Source organism: Gekko japonicus, unplaced genomic scaffold, assembly GCF_001447785.1.
Source record: "Gekko japonicus isolate JY-2015 unplaced genomic scaffold, Gekko_japonicus_V1.1 scaffold1268, whole genome shotgun sequence".
Classification (NCBI taxonomy): domain Eukaryota; kingdom Metazoa; phylum Chordata; class Lepidosauria; order Squamata; family Gekkonidae; genus Gekko; species Gekko japonicus.
This window is the reverse complement of record NW_015174311.1, coordinates 198,000-219,269: the sequence shown is the minus strand read 5'-3', so window position 1 is coordinate 219,269 and position 21,270 is coordinate 198,000. Positions and strand designations below refer to the sequence as shown.

The following is a 21,270-nucleotide window of genomic DNA, read 5'->3' as shown; positions in this document are numbered from 1 at the left end:
CATCATCAGTATTCTAACTGGATTTACGGAACTTAAATACCGTAGCAAAGCACGGGTATCAGGCTAGTAAAGTTATAAAAATACTGGTTATCATTCACTTTTCACACTTCCGTAGATGACATGTTTAGGGGGGAAAAGAAGTTTGGCTGATTAAGTTGAAAGAATTCCCCTTTACAGCACAGATAATGTTGACGGAATTAATTTTTCTTTGGCCCTCACTTAAGTATTCTTTTCAGCCTGTTGTACTTCTTGAGCCTCTTATAGCTAATCATATTACATCTGGATTCTCAGAAGCCTTGGGATCAGACTCTGCAAAATAAAACTAATGAAGTGTGCCAACACACATCAGACCCTGCCCTGTTCTTTTCCAGCTGATCTTTAAAACTTATTATAACCAGGGGAGCATGAAAACTGGTTATGCAGCCTGAAGCCATGAAGTAGCCAGATGTGCAGATAGAAACCACCAAAAGTACAAATTTTATCACTTTTGTAAGGCTCTGGTGTTACATCTTTTTTTTATAATTGTTGATGGAGAGTTAGTGATTGTATCTTACAGCTCTCTTATTCCCGTGGGCTTCAGGTGCCACAATTACCCGAGAGAGAAAGCTCTAATGCCAGTTCTGTGTGTGATCAGGGTAATATTCATGTGAGCTGATACTGTATAGTCTTTCTTTCATAATGGTATCTCTGTGAGCAACTTTCCGATATTTGCTTATCTACCAGTGTGCCGAAAAATGTGAGCTTGTTTTCTTAAAGACCCAAATAAATGTTGCCATTTCCCATTGCAGCCGTACATGCAGTGAATGTGGTTTCTGTTCTGCAGAATTAGTTCTGAAAAATAATGTGGTAGGTAGGAGTCATTCTATTCAAATTATGGCTGCCATTGGAAGTTTACTAATAGAGTTAGGGTTGCCAGTCTGTTAGGGTTCATTAAATGTTAGCAAGCATTTTTAAAACCTCTAAGAGCCTGCATGGCATAGTGGTTAGGATGCCAGACTAGGATCTGGGAGTCTCACTCTGCCATGGAAGCTTGCTGGCTGACCTTGGGCTAGTCACTCTCATCTTAACCCACCTCACAAGGTTGTTGTGAAGATAAAATAGACAACAGGCGAATTATGTAAGCTGTTTTGAGTCTCCATTGGCGGAGAAAGGCAGGAAATAAGCATACAAACAGACTGACACGCAACTGAGTGTATCCTACATAGGTGTGCCAGAGAGAAATTTCTGTCAAGTGTATATGTGTGTGTCATTGGGCTAAAGGATTTTTTAAAAGATTGACTGTATCCAAAAGGAAGATGTGAATGTAAGATGACTCACCTAGGAATATTTGATATACATTTTTAAAGTACCGTACATGTAACTTGTGTGAATGTACTTGATGGTTCACCTGGAAAAACCTAATCTTTCTTTTGAGTAAACAGCATTATGGGACAGTGTTGCTATGTAGGATTTTTGTAGGAATTTATAGGTATAATCAAAATTGTTTCCTATGCCACTTTTTTTTTTTAAGCTTCCTTTCAATGTCAGTCTTTTGCCTTCTGGTATTTGAATTTAGAAATGTCTCTCACGTTTCTTGATCTTCAGAAAACAGGGTTAGTGTTCATACCCAATGAAATTGACTTTTGGTAAAAAAAAAATGATCTGATAATTGATGAGAGTTTTCCTTACCTAAATTACAGCAGCCATTGGGAAGGCAAAAGAAAGCTATGGAGAAATAAACCAAGGAGAGAAGAGCCTGTGGAATAGTGGAATTAATGTGATAGCAGTGGATGCTGCTGCCTTTTACTGTATCAGACCACTAGTCCATGTGTCTCAAAACTGTCTTCTCCAATTGCTAGTGATGTTTCATGGTCTTGGGAAGGCAAAGCTTTTGCTACCTGAGATCACTTTAACTGGAGTTGCCAGGGCCTGAATGTAAAACCCTAGCTGGCATGCAATTTAGTGCTCTCTTGCTGAGTTTTATCCCCTTCACCAAAGCTGTGGAATATCAAGCCCCGCTGTCTTAGGTTAAGGATCAGGCTGATAGAATAGAGCAGAGGCCTGGCCAACAGTTGGTTGTATGAACGTTAAATTAAAACGTGTGGGAAAGTAGAAAGTAGGGAAAGTAGACTATATTTTTCCCCTCTAGTTTTGCAGTTTGGAAAAATAGGCATAGATTTTACATATGAGAGGCCTTAAATATTCAAGTTTTGCAAAGTATATTTTTACAAACAGTTTGGAAACCCTTGTAAATATGCTTTACTGCCCTTGAATATAGTGGTGCTAGCTGACAACTATAAAATCACAGTTGCAATTCTGCAATATATCACTGGCATTAACGCAGTAATTCCCACTGAGCATCTGTGGAGTGTTTGCTAAAAATGCAGTCTGATGCACACTAAAAATGAAACCTTTGAGTTGTATTTATACATAATATTATTTATGAGTTGTATGCTGTTGGTCCCTTTAATTTCCATGAAATCAAATGACTGTGTTAAACATGGCCAGATCCATTTCAACTTTGTACAGTGATTACAACAACAATTACTACATTTTAAAGTTTGCTGCTGAAAACATTTCCAGTATGACAGTCAATTTCAACAACGCTTTGGGTGCAGGCGATACCCACTGGCTGAATTCTTGCAAGTGTGTTTGTGTTGCTGTTGAAGAAAATCTGTTTTAACATATAAAAACTATCCCATTTGGTAACAAGATAATTATATTCACCACTGGAGATTGGCTACTGTTCTATCTTGTACTTGTTTTGCTGTACAGAACTCTCCTAATTCTTACCTGGTACGCTGCTAAAACAGATTTTTTGGAAATAGTGATAACAGAAACATGCCCATTCATATCATTGCAGCTTTTTGCTATAAACAATAAAATCTATTAAGCTAAATCTCCTATTAACTAAAGAATGTTCCTTTTTATAAAACTCAATTTGTTTGTCATAGCAACTATTATGAGAATATTTACTATAAAATGCTTTTTTGTTTCCATTATTTACATATTGTAAAATCAATAAAAATGGCTTTTAAATGAATTATTGGTGTTTTGTATGCTCCTTAAAAGGTTCTTAATTTAGTGTATGTACTCAAGAAGACTTACATTAGAAATCCCTGTCTTATGATAAGCACTGACCTACTAAGCAAGGTTGGCCTGGCTAGTATTTGGTTGGGAGACCTCCAAGGAATACCAGGGTCGTGATGCGGAGGCGGGGAGTAGCAAACCACCTCTGAACGCCTCTTGCCTTGAAATCCCTAGAGGGTCCCCATAAGTCAACTGTGACGTGATGGCACAAAAACAAAAGATACATGTTCAACTTCCATCCCCATATTGAGCTAACCCTAGTAACAATAGTAGCTAAAATGTGCCATGATAATTTCATAGGCGGATCTTTGCCAAAAAATATAAAAAGCAAGTTTTGTGACAACTAATTTCACATGCCGTTTAATGCAATAAGAAGCCAAAAACTATAATGCTTGTTTGGAAGCTGCTTAGCTCTATTGCCTGTTTCAACATGGGGGCTGGCTTTAACCTACAGTGTCTGTCTTTATCCTAAGAAAAAAAATTTCCCATGCAGTCCTGGGTGGGAAGGCTGCACATATTCTTGTAGAGGAAGCAAGAGATAAAGCTTGCTTTTAAAAAGGGGAAATTCTTGTAAGAAAGTCTCCTGTTAGTTTTCCATTACCTCTTGTGGGTGATCCATCAGTTTAAATGGGCTCCTCACTGCATGATATGGAAAAATTCAGACTGCTGTAAGAACAAGGAATCCTTTTACGCATTTATGTACAATAATCTCTTGCTAGCATACACACTCTCCACAACACTCCAAGCTTTTCCCAACCACTAGGAACAGCATTTCTGGAAGTTCACTCGGCTGCAAGAGGAATGGAGCAGCAGAGAAAGATCTGTTGTGCTTGGGGTCCAACCCTTGGTCTGCCTCAGCCATATTGTCTGTTGACTGGGCTGCCATAACTACTTTAGCTAATTTGAAAATCCGTTGTAAATTTTTTTCCTAGCTGTTTCCCAAGATCTCGGGCTACTGGAAGGGCTTGTTATTGTCAAACTTCTTAATCGTTAATATAATCACTGATAGTACAAATAATATTTTTATCTATCTGTATCTGAAGAAGTGAGCTTTGACTGGGAAAAACATACTCTGGGAAATTTTGTGGGTCTTTAAGGTGCTACTGGACTCAAATTTTGTTCTACAAATAACATGGTACTTTTTTATCGTTTGAAACTAAGTTAACACAAAACATTGCACAGGACATTACTGACATAATTATGATGGGTTTACTGACAACTGGAGACAAATATAATAGAGCTACAACTCTCTGTTGAAGTCCAGATTGTCTAAGGAGCCAGCTGAGCTATGTACTTCTCTGTCAGCTTCTTGGTTTGACTTATCTGGCGTTGCAGCTTGTGCTGTCATTTCATCAGTCCAGGCATGGCTGTTGCCTACTGCCTAGCAAATCCTACAGCACAGTCCATTGTGATCTGTGCCTCACCCAGCCTGCCTCTGTTTGTTGGCTAAGTTTACATGGCACAAAGGGAACCTGTGAAGAACTTTCATTGATGCAGGCACCCAGGGCACTCTTCCACAAAGCAGAGAGGTTCTGTTCTCTCACTGCTCAGAATGTTCTCTGAAATCTGATAAGCATAATGGTTTAAATGTAAATGGAAAAGCAGTTCAGAGAAATTACTCTGGCAAAAAAAGTAATGCATTTTTAAAAATCCAACATGTGGAATGGATGCAAGGGTGCTCATAGGTCATTTAATCATGCAAGAGTGCTCCCATTTGTCATTTAAACATACAGTGAACTGGCAGGGAATGGAAAGAGAAGAATGTTAGATTCAGTTCCTGGATGAGTAATCTCTTTTGGATCTTCCAACAAGGCTCAAGTAAAATTAAGCTAACCAGATCCATATATAATAATTAAAGGATCAAGTATTTCTTAAACATAACCATTTCCACATTGCTATGGAGTTGGCAGGCATAGATCCTGTACCTTTGAAAATGTTTGAAATAGGGAGGCCCCCCCAACCTCAGCAAGAAGGACTAGCTGCCTCTCCCCGTGCCTCCCCCCCCCCCCCCCCCAACTAAAAGATGTCACACAAAATGTTTGCAGACAGGGATTTTTTTTCTGTTATAGCCAATCAACACAGAACTGACTATATTTTATGGACTCTTAAAAAAAAAAGAAAAGAAAATGCATATACAGAGTCATGAATTCACTTTTTTTGCACATGTACTAAAGCATACACTGAATATTGCAGCATAACTACTATGTTGAATGGGAAAATATATTAAATAAGCATGTGCAATGGTATGTGTGGTATATAACAGTGTTGTTTCTTCAAGGTATGAAAAATATGGGAAACCTCCCCCTAGTGAGGAATTAAGTTATTTATTCAAGGTATTTCCCCTCTGTTCCCAATGGATTGCTGACTTACTTCCCTCTTTCTTGTCTATCTTTCCCCTATATATTCTGGGATGTGTTAACAGTTATGTCAGAGCATACATACATAAGTGGTGGCTTAACCTTACCAGTGTAAGGAGACGTGGGTTCACAAATAATAGAATAATTAGCATAAACAACTACTAATGCAATATTTCCTGCTGCATAAAAGCGAAAATGGATTTTAAAAAGAGATTGTGTGTTTGGAAAGCCACATCTGGATTGCTTGGAAAGTCTCTGTTCTCACTGAACCCCTAAGTTTCTCTACCACTTTATACAGTATTGCCATACATCTACATACCAAAGGCACAAAATAACAGGAAGGTATAAACAGTTCTTAGAAGTACAGGAAGAGATGATAAAAACTGAATAATAATATTGTTACTCGCTACAGAAAGTGAATTACAAATATGAAAGACCAATCAACTCAAAACAGGATTTATTTCACTGTTCCTTTTTTGTTAGTTATCAAAACTATAAAGACATATAAATCAATATTAATAAAGTATGCAAATACCATTTAGTTACACAGCCATGATTTTTTTTTTTGGTGCAAAGCAAAAACCAAAGTGGAATGTTGATCATGCTCAGTCTCTTCCTTCATTACAGATCAGATGCTCATGATACACTGAATGAACTGCAAAAAGACCAAAACAAAACAACAAGGCATGTGTTAAATCCCATGTATGATCACACATCTTTCTCTAGTGCTGAAATGTCTTCCTTAGAACCTGCTGACCATGCTGGTAGAAAGGCCTTTGAACACAATGACTTTCAAATTGTATGCCTTAAGTTTTGAGAATCCTTGAAGGGTAGCTTAATACTACCAGACAACCTTCCATGAAAGACATTTCTCTTCTGTTATTGACCTTTCCCTGCATAAAGGGAACACCGAGTATACTAAGTGTACTGGGGCAGGGGGAAACAGGCACCCTCAAACTGGCAGGTGCAATTCCATGTGAATTGAGGGCATAACCCAGCATATGTCCCATTTCTTCTGCAATGTCCCATTCCGTGAATACATGGGTTTCCCAGCACTGTAGCACCAGAGAGAAGGAATCTTGGAAAAGGTAACAGACAGGTGAGTTAAGCACCTGTGTGGGAAGATAACTGTCACTTTAATGTGGTTTACACTAAAGTAATGGGCAACATTAAGAGCTGAGGAGGGAATTGTGTAACATCTGCTCTTTCAGCTTTGCTAATCAGTTACTTAGGCCCAGCTCTAAATCAGGCTTCAGCCTCTGTGAGCTGCTTGTGAGGCCTTTCAGGGGCAAGATGAGGGATGAGATGGAACCACTGAGCTGCTCCAGCTGCCATGTTCTTATTTTAGCATGCCCAGCAGTTCCATGGAAAACACTCATGAGCTTGGACAAGTTAATATGCATAGGGTTCTCCAAGGCTGAAAAGTTTCGGCACCTCCTAGACACTGCCTACACATAACAATGTGCTAATTCTCACACTCCTTCAAAAGTGTTCAGTTGTTGACATGATGAAGCTGAGAAGTTTTAGTTGTATAATTATTTTTCAACAAACAGGTTTACAGACCAGAAGTGCTGCTCTATTCCCTAGAAAAGGGCAGGATATATCCCGATATTCAAAAAGGGGTCCAAAAGAGACCCATCCTGCTATCCATCAATCAGCCTTCTCTCTTTTCTACGAAAACTATATTCTGCTTACTTACTAAAGAAGCTCCTGGATTGGATGGAATCAGAAACCATACTGGGGCATGAACAGATAGGATTTAGGCAGGGTTCCTCAACATATGACCACTGCCTAGTTCTCTTATCACCTGGCTGAGAAATATTCATCTTTTAAGGGGGGGGAGAGATTATATGCAGCTTTTACTGACTTCAAGGGGGCCTTTTACTCCATAAATCACCCTTGATTGTGGAACAAACTTAAACTACCATGGACAAAAGGCTCCTAGGAGTCCTGGAAATCAACCATTGTGGTTTGATTCAGAGAGCCCACAGAGTATGCTCACCCCAGATTCTTACCCCAAATCTTTACCCCCCCTATATGTACTATGTTACTATCCCACGTTATTGCAGAGCTTTTTTTTTGTTATACCTACAATAGTTTTGCAAGGGATATTTCTGAATAGACCCTACACTGACAGGATTTGCCCTTGTAGCCTCATCAGGATTGATACATCTTTTCACGCCCTCCTGGAATGCAGGGGTTTTTGAGATTATGAGGGATTACTATATTAAGCCTTTATTCAACCAATCGTCCCTCTGTATTCCGGAAGCCCTGGCTCTTTTGCTCAGTGATAAGGATCCTAAGATTGCTCTAGCAATTGCAAACTTGTCTCAGTCCTTTCCACCCTTGCATCTAAAAAAATAAGTAAGTGTTTTCTGCTGCTCAAGATTCATGAATCAAAGAGCTTCTAAGGGTACAAAAAAGAAAAGGGCAGGATACAAGCTACAACAAATAAACTGAAGCTTTGAGCTTGGGTGAGCGTACAATAAATGGCTGTTAACCATGTACAGGTGACTGTTCTCTTTTTGCACCTCTCCTAGCCCACCCAGATTTAGATTCACTTACATCATCATATTGGAAGTTCACCATTCCCTGCTGGGCTGCATCCCTTCTTCGAAAGCTATCTGCAAAAACATACAGGAAGAACTGCGTACTGAGAGAGGATTCAGGGTATATAAAGATGTGAGATAAATGCTAACATATAAGATGTCCTGCTGTGTTATTAAAATACTTGCTCAAAGTGTTACAAAGTTCCTGTTCACAATCTACACAATCCTAGTGGCTACCTTGCTTGTTTTACCTAATGGCCTCTCTTTCCTTAGAAATGGGTGGGGCAACTTTAGTACACTTTTGGAAATCATTCTGTGAACTGATCACATGATGCTGCAGAAGCACAAATCCATAGGAAAGAGTGCGGGTTAGCCTGTATATGTATACAGGACAGTAGGATGAACAGGCATAAGGACAGGGTCAGGAGGGGGGGGGGAGTACTAGGATTGAAATGCCAGTATCAAGCTGTTTACACTAACTTTATTTGATCGTTTCTGTGCTTGCGTCTCTCTCTCTCTCACACACACACAGATGGCCTTAATAAGCAGCAGCTAGTTACCAGGTTCACTTATATGAACCGCTACCTATATGAAATGCACCAAAAATTAGACAAAAGAGATCCAGTGTCTAGAATATATATCCATTAATTCCAGTAATAAAGCCATGCACTAACACATACCAGTGAGAGCTCTGAGTTTAACACAGCAGGCAATGTAGTCATCAAATGAAATCTTTCCATGAGAACTATATCGTTTCGCTATAGCGTTGATTGCTTGTGGACTCAACCTAAATCCTAAATGGAAAAAGAGAGGACAGAAAACAAGGTGCAAGGGACTTCGAATTTATCTATGTGTGCTTTGCATTACTTACTAATGGGGTACAGCCCACCAAGAATGGCACAAAGTGCCTTTCAAGCCAAATGGAGCAGGATGGGTGGGGGTTTTTTTTGCTCATTTGCCTAATGTCTAGTCCAGAGGAAACCCCTCAGCTCCCTCTCCACTACTAGCACTCAGGGGTACCCAATGAAGTTGATGGATGGTAACAAATTCCAGACAAAAGGAAACACTTCTTTATTCAACAATTAAGTTATGGAATTCACTACCTGCGGATATAGTGACGGCCACCAGCATGGATGGCTTTAACGGGGTTAGATAGATGGAGGAATGGCTAGTAGCTGTGGTGACTAAAGGGAACCTCCATATTCTGAAGCAGCAAACCTCTGAACGTCAGTGCTAGGAGGCAACATCAGGAGAGGGCCTTGGCTTCTATGTCCTGTTTGTTGGCCCTCCTGGGTAACTGGCTGGCAACTGTGTGACTCAGGATGCTGGACTAGATGGACCACTGGTCTGTTCCAGCAGGGCTCTTCTTATGTTCTCAGCTTACCCATGGTTGCCAAAGCTTTCTGCATCTCCTGAGAATCCACCGTCCCACTGTGGTCTGAGTCGACATTCATGAAATGCTGCCTCCAGCCATTCAGTACAGCCCAAAGCTCTTTGAATTCATTAAAGCCCATCGTGCCAGACATGTCTCTCTGAACAGTGGCTAAGGATCATGCCATTTAGTAGCAGAACAAATGCAAGATAAATATTACTTAATGCAGTGTTGTAAGGTGCAGGAACGCAAGAAAGATCAACTGTAAGATTCTACACAGGTCTCATACAATTATATTTCTGCCATTCCAGCACTAGTCTTTTAAGACAAAATTCTAATCAATTACATTGTTTTCAAGGTCATGAGGAAACTGCACTGCAAATTAATTCCTGTGCGAAGACAGATTTCAATTTACATCTTAATTTACTCATTTCAAACTCACATAACTTGTCATTTCATTATCTCTACCCTCTAGATAGCTTAATTTTTTTAACAATTCAGCTACAAAAAAAGTCACAAACCCACGGTGCTAATATATCTAAAAGTCCATGCAATCATGGTCTCATAAATTTAAAAAAACTGCTGCAGAACAAAGGCTGTGATCCTAAGGACACTATCCTGGGAATATCCCCACTGAACAAAATGGGACTTAATTCTGAGTAGACAGGCTTATGACTGCTCCCAAAATATGTCAAGATCTACTTCAACACAGCAATTAGTTGGTTGAATGTATACATAAAGCTTCCCCCCCTGCCCCAAGGTATCTACATTTCTGTCTGGATACTCCTTAGATTTACTTCGTCTTACAGATTTCATGCACAGGAAAAACTTCTGCAGGAAATGCAAAAAAGGTGTAATGACCCCCAACAAAAACTTACCAAGTAATTTTGAATTGTGTTTTTTTAAAAAACACTACAAGTCATTTCAGCCATCAAAACTTCCTCCACAACCTCAAAGCAAAAAAGTACTGCAAGTCGGATAATTCAAAGGATACATCAAGCATGGAGATCATGAGCCTGCATGTCTCTAAGTTGAAAGCTGTTGCAGAGGTGGTGGTGGGGGGGAGAGAATACAGGAGTCAACAGCAACATCTATGCTCTTAGCCAATATGCATTATTCCCTCCCACCCCCATGCTTTCATTTCCCCCCTAATTCCTGAGAAAAGTAGTTTTGAAGACTGGGAATTAAACAGTATGAAGGCACTGACTCATGACTCAAAAAGTCATCTCTACCAAGGCTATTATTTCCTCAGGGTTTACATAAGCTTAGACTCCTCTTCAATATGTTACAATAGGTAAAGAACTGCAGAGGACTGTGTTGTGTGTTTAAATTTATCATTTAAATCGTGAACTACATGAAGCATCTGAACAGTTTAGCTGTACTAAAGATTTAAATGTTTAAACCTGCTAAACTTACGTTTATACGCTCCTGCAATGCCTGATTGGGTCAGACACCTTTGAAGCTCATCAGCATCTATTTGCCCATCCTTTGGAAAACAGAAGAATAATCACTCCAATTTTTACTTGCTTTACACCCAATTTATTATTTTACTATTTAAAAACATTTGTATGCCACCTTTCTGCCCAATTAGAGCCCTCAAAGCAGCAAAGAATTAAAAGCAATTAAAAATCCACTTTTAAAAACAGTAAAAAACCAATTAAAAACAAACAAGGAGGCGGGTCAATATTCAGTATTAATTAACAGTCAACCATCCTTACTTTCTCAAGCCAACTGGTTTCTCTTAAGACAAATGGACCAGGCCACAGACAAAAACTGGTGGGTAATTTCCACTAAGCCTCCCTTCCCACTACACACATCCTGCAGGTTGTTCCTCAGGGTCCCCTATTGCCCAGGAACAGCACTTCTTAAAGATCTGTCGGCTGTCATGGGAATGGGGAACCAGGAAGTTTCTGTTTTGCTAATGGACTCTAGTACAGTCCTCCACTGCTACCGCTCCACTGCTACCTAGCTTATTATAGTTGTAGTACTGACCAGTAATCTCAGTCCAAGCATCTACATAAAGCTGCTAAAAGAATGGCACCAGCAGAACAAAATTCTAGTGGCTCTGGTCTCCTTGAAGTCGTGGAGTCAGGCATATGATTTCTTTTGATATGATGTTTGGGTTGGATCTGGGAACAGAAGGGAAGCCCAGCGGGCATCCATGGTAGTCTGTGATGGCTCTTAGACAGCCCTGCCTTTGCACAGGAAGGGCTACCAATATTAACATAAGAACATAAGAGAAGCCAATGTTGGATCAGGCCCATCCAGTCCAACACTCTGTCACACAGTGGCCAGAAATACCAGGTGCCATCAGGAGGTCCAGCAGTGGGGCCAGGACACTAGGAGCCCTCCCACTGTTGCCCCCCCCCGGCACCAAGAATACAGTGCATCATTTGCCCCAGACTGAGAGTTCCTATCTATACCTTGTGGCTATTAGCCACTGATGGACCTCTGCTCCATATGCTTATCTAATTCCCTCTTGAAGCCGTCCGTGCTTGTAGCTGCCGCCACCTCCTGTTGCAGTGAATTCCATGTGTTAATCACTCTTTGGGTGAAGAAGTACTTCCTTTTATCCGTTCTAACCTGACTGCTCAGCAATTTCATTGCCCATGAGTTCTTGTATTGTGAGAAAGGGAGAAAAGTACTTCTTTCTCTACCTGCTCTATCCCATGCATAATCTTATAAACCTCGATCAGGTCACCCCTCAGCCGTCGTTTCGCCAGGCTAAAGAGCCCCAATATTCATTCTGCTCCATTTTAATATACCCACATATGTACCCATTTCCTAGTATAGAAACATATGATGCAGCTCTCAAATAAGTGGGAACAGGGACTTGATAAAAGATGTAAAAATAAATACTTCATAACACAAAAAGTGCAAATGGAGTACCCAATTAGAAGCCCAATTTTCATGCACATTAGAACTCTTGTAAATATTTGATTTGCAATAATGCATTATAACATCTCAACAGATGTTTAAAAACAAGAATTAAGGATACGCATTTTGCATATTCTGCAACATACCGTATATGATGAATTAAGGAACATCACAAAGTTGTATCAGCAATAAAGAACAAAAAAGGAGAACGTACCTGCCCAGCAACAGCAGCAAAATAGCTATATAAGGGATCTTGAGCTTGACCAGCAAATGCCGGTCCTCCAGGAGCACTCCCATACTAGTAAGGAGAAACAGTAAAGTCAGTACTTTTGTGGTACTTTAGGTATGTAATACTTCTCCTTAACCCTTTCAACAAGGCATGTTTTTGAAGGGGAAAAAAGTGAAATGTGAGGGCACCATGGTGTAGCCATGTTTGTGAAGGCCAAGTAAAGAATTGAAGGAAGCTTTTGACCTACTGCTGATCCAGCACTGTTATCTGTGTTCTAACTGAAGTCTGCAAAAGTCTGCATTCCTTGCTTTATATGGAAAACTAGCTTTTAACCTCTATCTTGTTTTCTTAACTGTAGTGGTCAGCAATTCTTGTAACCTTTGTAGCATAAAGGTAATAGAATTCTGAAAATTATGTTAAGAAGGCAGTACAGATCATTTGCATATTGGCTTAGGTTTGGTACACTACTGAGTAGGTAAGCACCGATTGGCTATATGTTACTGCATTTTTGTGATGTAGAAGTTATTTTAGGTACCAAAGATGAACAATAGGGGTTAGTGATTTGAACTCCTATGGGGATAGATGCTTTGCTTGATCATGATAAACTAATAAATAAAGAACTTGCTTCTATTGGCTAGTTGTTCCCTTATTTGGACCCCTCTGACTGAACCCAGCACAATTTCTATTTTCTGCATCATTTTGAAGGCTGTTCAATATCAACTGTGGTACAACATGCTAACTATCAACTGTCAACAGTGGTTTGGAACTAGGCCTGACTGTTTTTTCTAAAATGTTAATTCATAATGAGATTTAGCATTTCTGCTATTTAGGAGTGTACACAGAAAATGGGGGAAAGGCAACAAGCTACACTCTGAAGATGGTGGTTGCTGGCTGCTTTCTATTTCACTTCTGCTGTCTCTTGAATGACACAGGTACTGCCTTGCCCTCAATCCACAGCAGAGACTCATTGTAACTAGCAATTCAAAACTTTTGCTTACTGCTGGCCATGAATATTTGCACATATGCCTTTGTTTAGAGACAACTACAGCCCAGACATATCCAAAAGCAAGGGCAAGTAATTGCTGGACAGAACAGTCTTTTCATATGATGAAAAGGAGCCGAGCTTGCAGCAGATCTTAGATAGCATTCTGGAAAATACAAGATCTCTCAGGTGGGCACAGGAAGTTACTTCCTGGAGCTGTATCCCAGTGGACATTCTATACCCCATCTTGTCTAATATATAATAGATTTTTAAAATAGATTTTTGTCTGCCTGGTGGTTTTCTTACAGTGTTTTGAAAATATACCAAAAACTACAGTCTACACAAGGCTTTTAAAATATAATTTCTAATGTCACTCTAGGACAAAGGAATATTCCTTGGGAGAGATGCTGAATGGTATTCAAATTAGACTTTTGTTTATTATCATCCAGCACAAGTTACTTTGTTTGCAGAGTAACAATTCATGTCTACGCTAGATCAGAGAGTGCAGAAGCCAGTTGGAGGGAGAAATCTAAATGAGTTAGTCTAGCCAAGGAGTGTGTAGTTTTGAACATGTGCCATAAGCATCCACGTGGACAAAAAAAAATCACAAATTGGCAGCAGTAAGGCTCTATTTTGGTGAGCATGCAGGCACTCTCTAAACTTTGAGAACAAGGAGCGTGTACCTTCACAAAAGGACTGCCATAGGTGCTGGGATCTACCTCACAGGGTGTCTGTTGTGGGGAGGGGGAGGGAAAGGAGTTTGTAAGCTGCTCTGAGATTCCCTTGGGTAGTGAAGGGCGGGGTATAGATCTAATCTCTTCTTCTTCTTTGCTGTTCAGCCTGCTGGCAAGGAGCAGCCTGAAATTCCCTGTGGTTTTTATTGTCGTCGTTCCATTTATGGCCTTTTGGATTTTGCCCCCAAGGCTCAAGAAGAAGCTAGAAAACATACTGGCAGTCATGGCCCTCTTGGGGATCACTGGGCTGGAATGCACACTTAGACAGATCCTCTGTTTACTTCACAAAGGTTCATGCCCATGCACAGATGATCGACAGGTGAAAGGGAAGCAAGTACAGCCCCTCTTGAGTGTTTTTTAAATTTTTCCAGTGATAGTAAGCAAGGTCATATCCTCCTTACTACACAAGAAGGCAGACAGAATGGTGTATACTATGTGCAAAACAAAACACACCAGTCATGTGCACCTGTGTGTCACAAATCCTGTAGCTATCTTTCAGTAGGGTGGTCTCCTCCTTACAATGCATCAAGCAGGTCTTCCCACCCATGAGAGTGCAAAGTTGTTCTGTCGCATGCCAGGGTTAAGCTATATCCAGAACAAGTCAGGGTGGTTCAGTTCTCATAACCAACCAAGTGTGGTGAATGAACTCAGGAAGTGGTGGAATAGACGCCACCACTTAAAGAGTGCATATTTTCTCTAGATTAAAAATTCCCTACCAAGAGAAAACTAGTATACTAAGCACCGAGGGAGGAGAGAACATATGTGAGTAGGATTTCTCATTGCTGTGGAGAGTTTTATGGACACAGAATCCACAACATGCAGTCTGAAATTCTACAACCTTGGCTTTCCAACTTCTCATGTATGTGTCCCCTATACTGATGGCCACGTGTAACCCGCTCTCCACGGATGAGCTAGGGATCAACACAGCCCTCTCAAGCACTGACAGCAGGCATAATATGCGAACTCCCAGAAGTGGGGTGTGAACCACATAATCGCCAAACCCCATCTCTGTGCATAAAACATATTTAACCCAAAAGGAGGCGCACACTTGTACAATCACGTGCCAAGGGATTACGCTCCACCACTACCACCCCCCGCAATAACGAGGGGAGGCGCGTCAAGACGGTTGCAAAGACTATAAACCGACACCAACAAGCCCACGCCCTTCCAGCGCAGTAGTCTGCAAAAATTCAGGGCGAGCCCCGGGGCTGGGGGCCCTGACGCAGCGCTGGGCGCCGCGGGAACAGCCTGTGCTCGCCCCCAGACGCCGACGCCCCGGTTCCACCCGCCCCGGGCTCGCTCACCCCGCCCTGATAGTAGCCGCCTCCAGCGCCGGGGTGCCCAGGATACGCCATGATGCTCTGCAGTCTCAGCGGCAGCGCTACAACCCCCTGACCTCAGCGGCTGCGACACGCCCGGAGGAAATCCGGGTCCGCCCATTCTCACGGCGGGGGGGGTGGAGAGGAGGAAGAGGCGGGCCCCTTGACGCAGGATAGGAGGCGTCTCTCGCGCTTTCCCTTCCCCCCTAGATGCACAAGGAATGAATTGCCGAGCTTGCTCGGGCCTTTCCAAAACGAGTGCCCACCTCCTGGGCGAGAGCAATGGTACAGGCTGAGTTTCCTGTTTATGGAACCAAAACGAAACTCTGCCTGTGTAAGCGACCATTGTGCGTTTGGAACCTCGCACGCTGAAGGCGCAGAAGAGCCAGGATGTGCGGGGATGGAATTGAAAACGTGGGAGCCGGACTGGGCTTCCTCAAAGTCTGGACTGAGGAGTCCCTGCGCACGTCGTCGGGTGTTTCTCCTTCAGCTTTGCACGGAAGGAGGAAAGCGTAATTTTATATCAAGCCGTGGCCATACGCTGCCAGAGTAAACAAGCCTAGGGAAGCGAAATAATTCAGTTCTTACATATACATTACATACATCATACACACACCACCCCGATATGAAACAAGCACAGTCTCACGTTGTACAGTTTGGTTGCTCTAGCCTGACTCGCTTCCTCCAAAACAGAAACCCTTATGCTGGTTTATTGCTGTTTTTCCCTATTCCTGTTCCAGCGACTGTTCACTGGGAGTGTGTCATAGCTGTGCTGCTTGATTAGTGTTCTTTTGAAGTCCCTATTCCTGTTCCAGCGACTGTTCACTGGAAGTGTGTCATAGCTGTGCTGCTTGATTTAGTGTTCGTTTGAAGTCTGTATTCGTCCGTTTGTGCTTATGACACACCTGCAGACACCTCTGGGCATTGAGTAGAGGTCACTGGGGGAGTGGGGGGAGGTAGTTGTGAATTTCTTGCATTGTGCAGGGGGTTGGGCTAGATGACCCCTGGTTTCCCTTGCAGCTCTGCTTCTATACCGGAGTTAAATGAGCGGTACACGGGAGTAAACCTGATTCGGACTGCAAGAAGCCATAGGTGTGTCAAGGCTGCAGATTCTCCACCTCTGGTGTGAAGCAATTGAATGTAGTAGTCTGTTCTTTTCTTTGCTTACCTCTAAACCTGCTTGTTTAAACGTTTGTTGCTAAGTAATGCTTAATTGTCTTGGGGTGGCGTTCAAGTGAAATGAAGCAATAACTCATCCTGCTCTGTTCACCCACACAACAAAACGTATATGACCCCACCCTTCTCTAAGTATTTAGATACACAAACGGTTCTTTTTGCTTTACAAAAGCTTTGGAGTGGTACTCATCCGTGAAAAATAAGGTACCACAAACAAAGAGGCCTTTCCCCCTTTATTTGTTGCAAGTGGATGTTACTCTTGGTTACACTGCATAGATGGAGAAGCTATATACTTAAGTATGTGATCTCTCAAAGTTTGACTTTGGAACGTTGAATCTCAAAACAGGAAAACACTAAGTAATGAAATACATACCTCTAACTGCTATATATTAGCTAGTTGTACTTGCACCTATCGAACATCTCAAGAGCAGCCTTTTGTATTTATTTCCAATATTTATGTAGCTGCCTTTCTCCTGAGCATCTGAGGACCCAAGGCAAAGAAAGTCTGTAGCCTGAAAATCCATTTAAGTTACTTTATGCTTCATATGACACTGCAGGTCTCCACGTCATCTCAAGGGAACTCATTTTCCTTGCCTTAAAACCCTCCCATTTTTCTCCTTTCCTGTGAGTATCTTGTACCATTGGAGGAACATAACAGAACAAAGAGGTAGCAATCAATCTGTAGGGTTTGCTTCATGTTCAGGATCCGACTGATCATCGTCCTTGGATCTGAAAAGAATGTTTTTTTCTCCGGCAGATGTCATTGTTTGCTTGCTTGAGAGATGTCATTTTGTTTCTATTGAACTACTATTTAGGTATCAGGTAAAGATACTTTCTTGACCATCACTGAGGATCCCTAGCCACCTCCCCAGGCTCAGGATTGTTTATATCTGTGAAGGTGGAAATCTCATGCATATGTAGTTTTGTCTTATTTAGACTTATGTTCTTGGCTCCCATTTCAAAATGCAGTGTTTGGAAGCCAGCATCATTTTTCCCAGGGCTATAGATCTCTGGGATACTAACAGTGCATGCACAATAGCTAAGGGCCCAATTTAAATGAATTGCTGGGCTTGCCCTCTGACACAGGTGAATTCTGTCTTAAATCTATCATGTTTAAATGAGGTCATAATATCTGAAGGAGGAATGCATCTTTTGACCTATCCATACTTTGGCTTACTCTTTGTTAGATACTTTATGAGGACTTTATGTATTTTATATCACAGGTTTCAAATGAGAAAGGTATGAAAGTTGCATTTTGATATGTTCCATTTATATGCACATGGAATATCTACTTGAGGTTAATGTTTATAAAATTTATTTATTATTGCATTAACATTTTTGTTACATCTTCCTTTCCACTCCTTTCCACAATACACGCACACAAACACAAAAACCAGTCTACTAAAGCATTTAACACCTAAGACAGTCAAACCCGGTTTTAAAACATGATCACAAAATGATGAATGAATAGCAATAAGGACAACTGTAGCAGTCAGTCTTGAATCTTCAACAACACATGTGGTGGTATTTATTTTAAAGGTTTAAGATGCCTGAAGCAGTTCCCACATCAAGGAAGAGATTTGACCTATGTGATGATGATAATATCAATTCTGTTACTGGGCTCTGATCACTACAAATTTGCAATTTCTATTCTCTATTACTATCTTGTGGAAAGTTGTATATGTCACGTGGGCCATCTGTCCTCTCACAAGACTAAGTTTGTTTGTTTTTTTGCAAGAAGTCAGACCATAGGGTCCACCTCAGCTAATCTCCTGGGAATTTCTGTCTGGCTGTCACTCCTGTGTGCTACAGTGGGTGGCAGAAACCTTTCCCTATTGGATGGCCAAATAGGATTTGCAAACACTCTGGAGTATTCTCATGGATTCCCGGATTTCGGTTTGAGAAATGCTCGAATGTAGCTTGTCATGTGATGGAGTCTTCAAAGCATACCCTCTGATGCTATACTTAGTACTCAGAATTTCCAGTTCTTCTGAATTTAGTTGGACTCAATCCAAGTAGATGGGCATAGGATTGCAGTCTTGTTCTTTTAAGTTACTTTTCCTGTTCTGGTATTGTACTCAATATGGTATACAAATTATCACATTAATGTGGGATCATTCATGATGTCAAAGAAAATAGACAGTAACTTACTGTGCTGTTCTTTGGTTGTGATTGCATGCTTATACGTCTTGCTTGGCTAGCAACCTAGGCAGGGGGTTCTGTTTCCTTCACCTATAGAAAAGGTCCTCTTCAGTGTGTTCATCTGCTTTCCAGTAACTGAATGAGTATAGGTGTGGTGTGTGCAAAAATCCCTTTCCTTGGTGAGCAAACAAAAGCCACAGTCTAACAGTTCATTCACAAGGTAAATACATTCCTGTTCGTTTCCTTGGTGAGCAAACAAAAGCCACAGTCTTAACAGTTCATTCACAAGGTAAATACTTTCCTGTTCGTTATATATCTGAAGAAATGCTTATTGTTTGCCGTAAGGTGTTTAATTTTTGTGTATTTTTAAGTTTACATTTGTTTTACTAGAGGTTGTACTCCATTCTGTTTACCTTATTTGTGAAAATCTCCTTTAAAAAAGACTTTTTTTGCATACATAGTGAAAACATTGGGGGGAGGTAATGTATAACTTGTGTCTCTTGAAGATAGGAAGATTTTGCAGTAGCACAGAGAAGAAAATATTCATAGGAGGGTTTTCCCCTCCAGCCTTCCACAAAACTTCATGGTGAATTGGTGCTTGATCAGACCAGAAAGTTTTGAATTGCACTCTATGTATCAGTGAGGGAAGAGTGGGGAGGGACTGAGGGAATGTGTGAACAAGCTGTAAGAAACCCAACAACCCTGCATTTGTGCCTGTCACAGACAGAGGTGTGTCTTGATATCTGTAGGCAGCCAGAGATTAATTTAAACATATTTTCTCAAAGTGGTGAATTTGAAACTTGTGGCATAATGTCATTTTACCATACTAATTACATGGCTTTGTTTCGACAGTGTTTCTTTAACAGAACAGTGGTTCCACATCGAAGTGACTTTTGTCTAGAGAGAGATTGTGAAGGTTCAGGTATACAGTGGCATTTAAAAAGAAGTCACATGCTGTGTCATTTGACCAAGGCGATCTCTACCCCAATCTCCATCTGCTAGATAGGCCCTGAGTGGCTTCTAAAAGCAGTAATTCCCAGATGATGTTTGAGGTAAATGGGAGGGGGGGGAACAGTAACTTTTATTAACTTTCTTAGATGGAATAAGGTTGTGTGGTAAATTGTTTGAAGTTATATATTATGAATTTATTTTAAATATTTCTATGCTCCCTTTCCATCCAAGTAGGCCAAGACAGAAAACATCAAACATTAAAACATTTCAATATTAAAAACATTTAAAATAAAGTATATATAAATAGTTAATAAAAATATATAAACAGATATAATGCCAAAAAACAAGGTGAAAGCCAATAGCAGTATATATAAAATACATGAGATTTGATGGACTCTGAAAGTTATCAAGTTTTAGTTAACAAGATAGGAGTACAGATAGCGGCTCTCAGACAAGCTTTTATTCCTGAGGTAAATCTTTGGCCTTTCCACCACATTAGGATTCTCATATTGTGAGCTCCTCCTGCGAGTTCCAGTAACAGCCTGCTATATCTGAAAACAGGACTCTGATACAGCTCCTCTTTTAAGTATTCACTGAAATTAGCCCACTTTATTCTAAAATCCAGGCTTGGAGACATACAAAGTTCCCTGAGAAAAGATTTCTTCCCACCTACTCCTCTAAAGGCACAAACTCTAAATGAATTCATTCACTGTTTTATCCTTCTTATTACCAAACCAGGCTCTGAGATATATAAGGTCTCCTGAGACAGTATATTTCCTAACACTCTGGAGATGCAAACTGTATCTGACAAGGGCTGACAATTTAACAGATTTTTCTCTTTCATTCCCTACTTGCATCTGGGTTTTCAGCCATCCATGAGCCCTGATTGGCTGTTATCCACTCTGCTCATATGCCAAACAGACACGAATGGGATTGGCGACTGAAAGAAAGGGGCAGAACCTTTGTCCATCCATCACAGATATTCAGTTTAAAGTGGAACAGCCACCCGAATCAGTAGGTTGCTTTTTCACTCAGTCTCACCCAATTCCGTTCCACACTGCAGCCCTCGTCCCACATGGTTTTTGTACATGTATGAGTATGACCACTCATTATGGGTGGTCAAACAGGATGCTGCCTTCTTTGCTCACCAGCAAAAAAGCTAGTTGAGTCCAATCCAGTTACCGGCATACCAGAGTTTGACAGGTCTGTGTACTTTTCAGGCTCTTTGCCCATATCATTACTTCATATGGCTAGTAGTCACAATGGCTACTAGTGATGGCGGTTATCTGCTCCTTCCAGTACCAGAGACATCCTACTCTATATCAGTTGCTGGGGAGCACGGGCAGGAAGATGCTGTTGCAGTCATCCTGCATGTGGGCTTGAGAGCTAGTGGTTAGGAGTGCAGACTCTAATCTGGGAAAACCAGGTTTGATTCCCCACTCCTCCACATGCAGCTGCTGGTGTGACCTTAGGTCAGTCATAAGTTCTTTCAGATCTGTTCTCTCAAAGGCAG

General features: G+C 41.0%; 1 protein-coding gene across 1 annotated transcript; it reads right to left on the bottom strand.

Annotated features, from left to right (window-relative positions):
- Positions 1-5,174: 5,174 nt before the first annotated feature.
- On the bottom strand, positions 5,175-15,574 carry SRI (sorcin). Its single transcript, XM_015424139.1, has 8 exons — positions 15,474-15,574; positions 12,439-12,522; positions 10,764-10,833; positions 10,342-10,385; positions 9,360-9,507; positions 8,656-8,769; positions 7,992-8,050; positions 5,175-6,081 (listed from the first exon to the last, which is right to left on the bottom strand). The coding sequence occupies exons 1-8, from the start codon at positions 15,522-15,524 to the stop codon at positions 6,055-6,057; spliced, it is 597 nt and encodes a 198-aa protein (XP_015279625.1). The 5' UTR covers positions 15,525-15,574; the 3' UTR covers positions 5,175-6,054.
- Between the last annotated feature and the right edge of the window lie 5,696 nt (positions 15,575-21,270).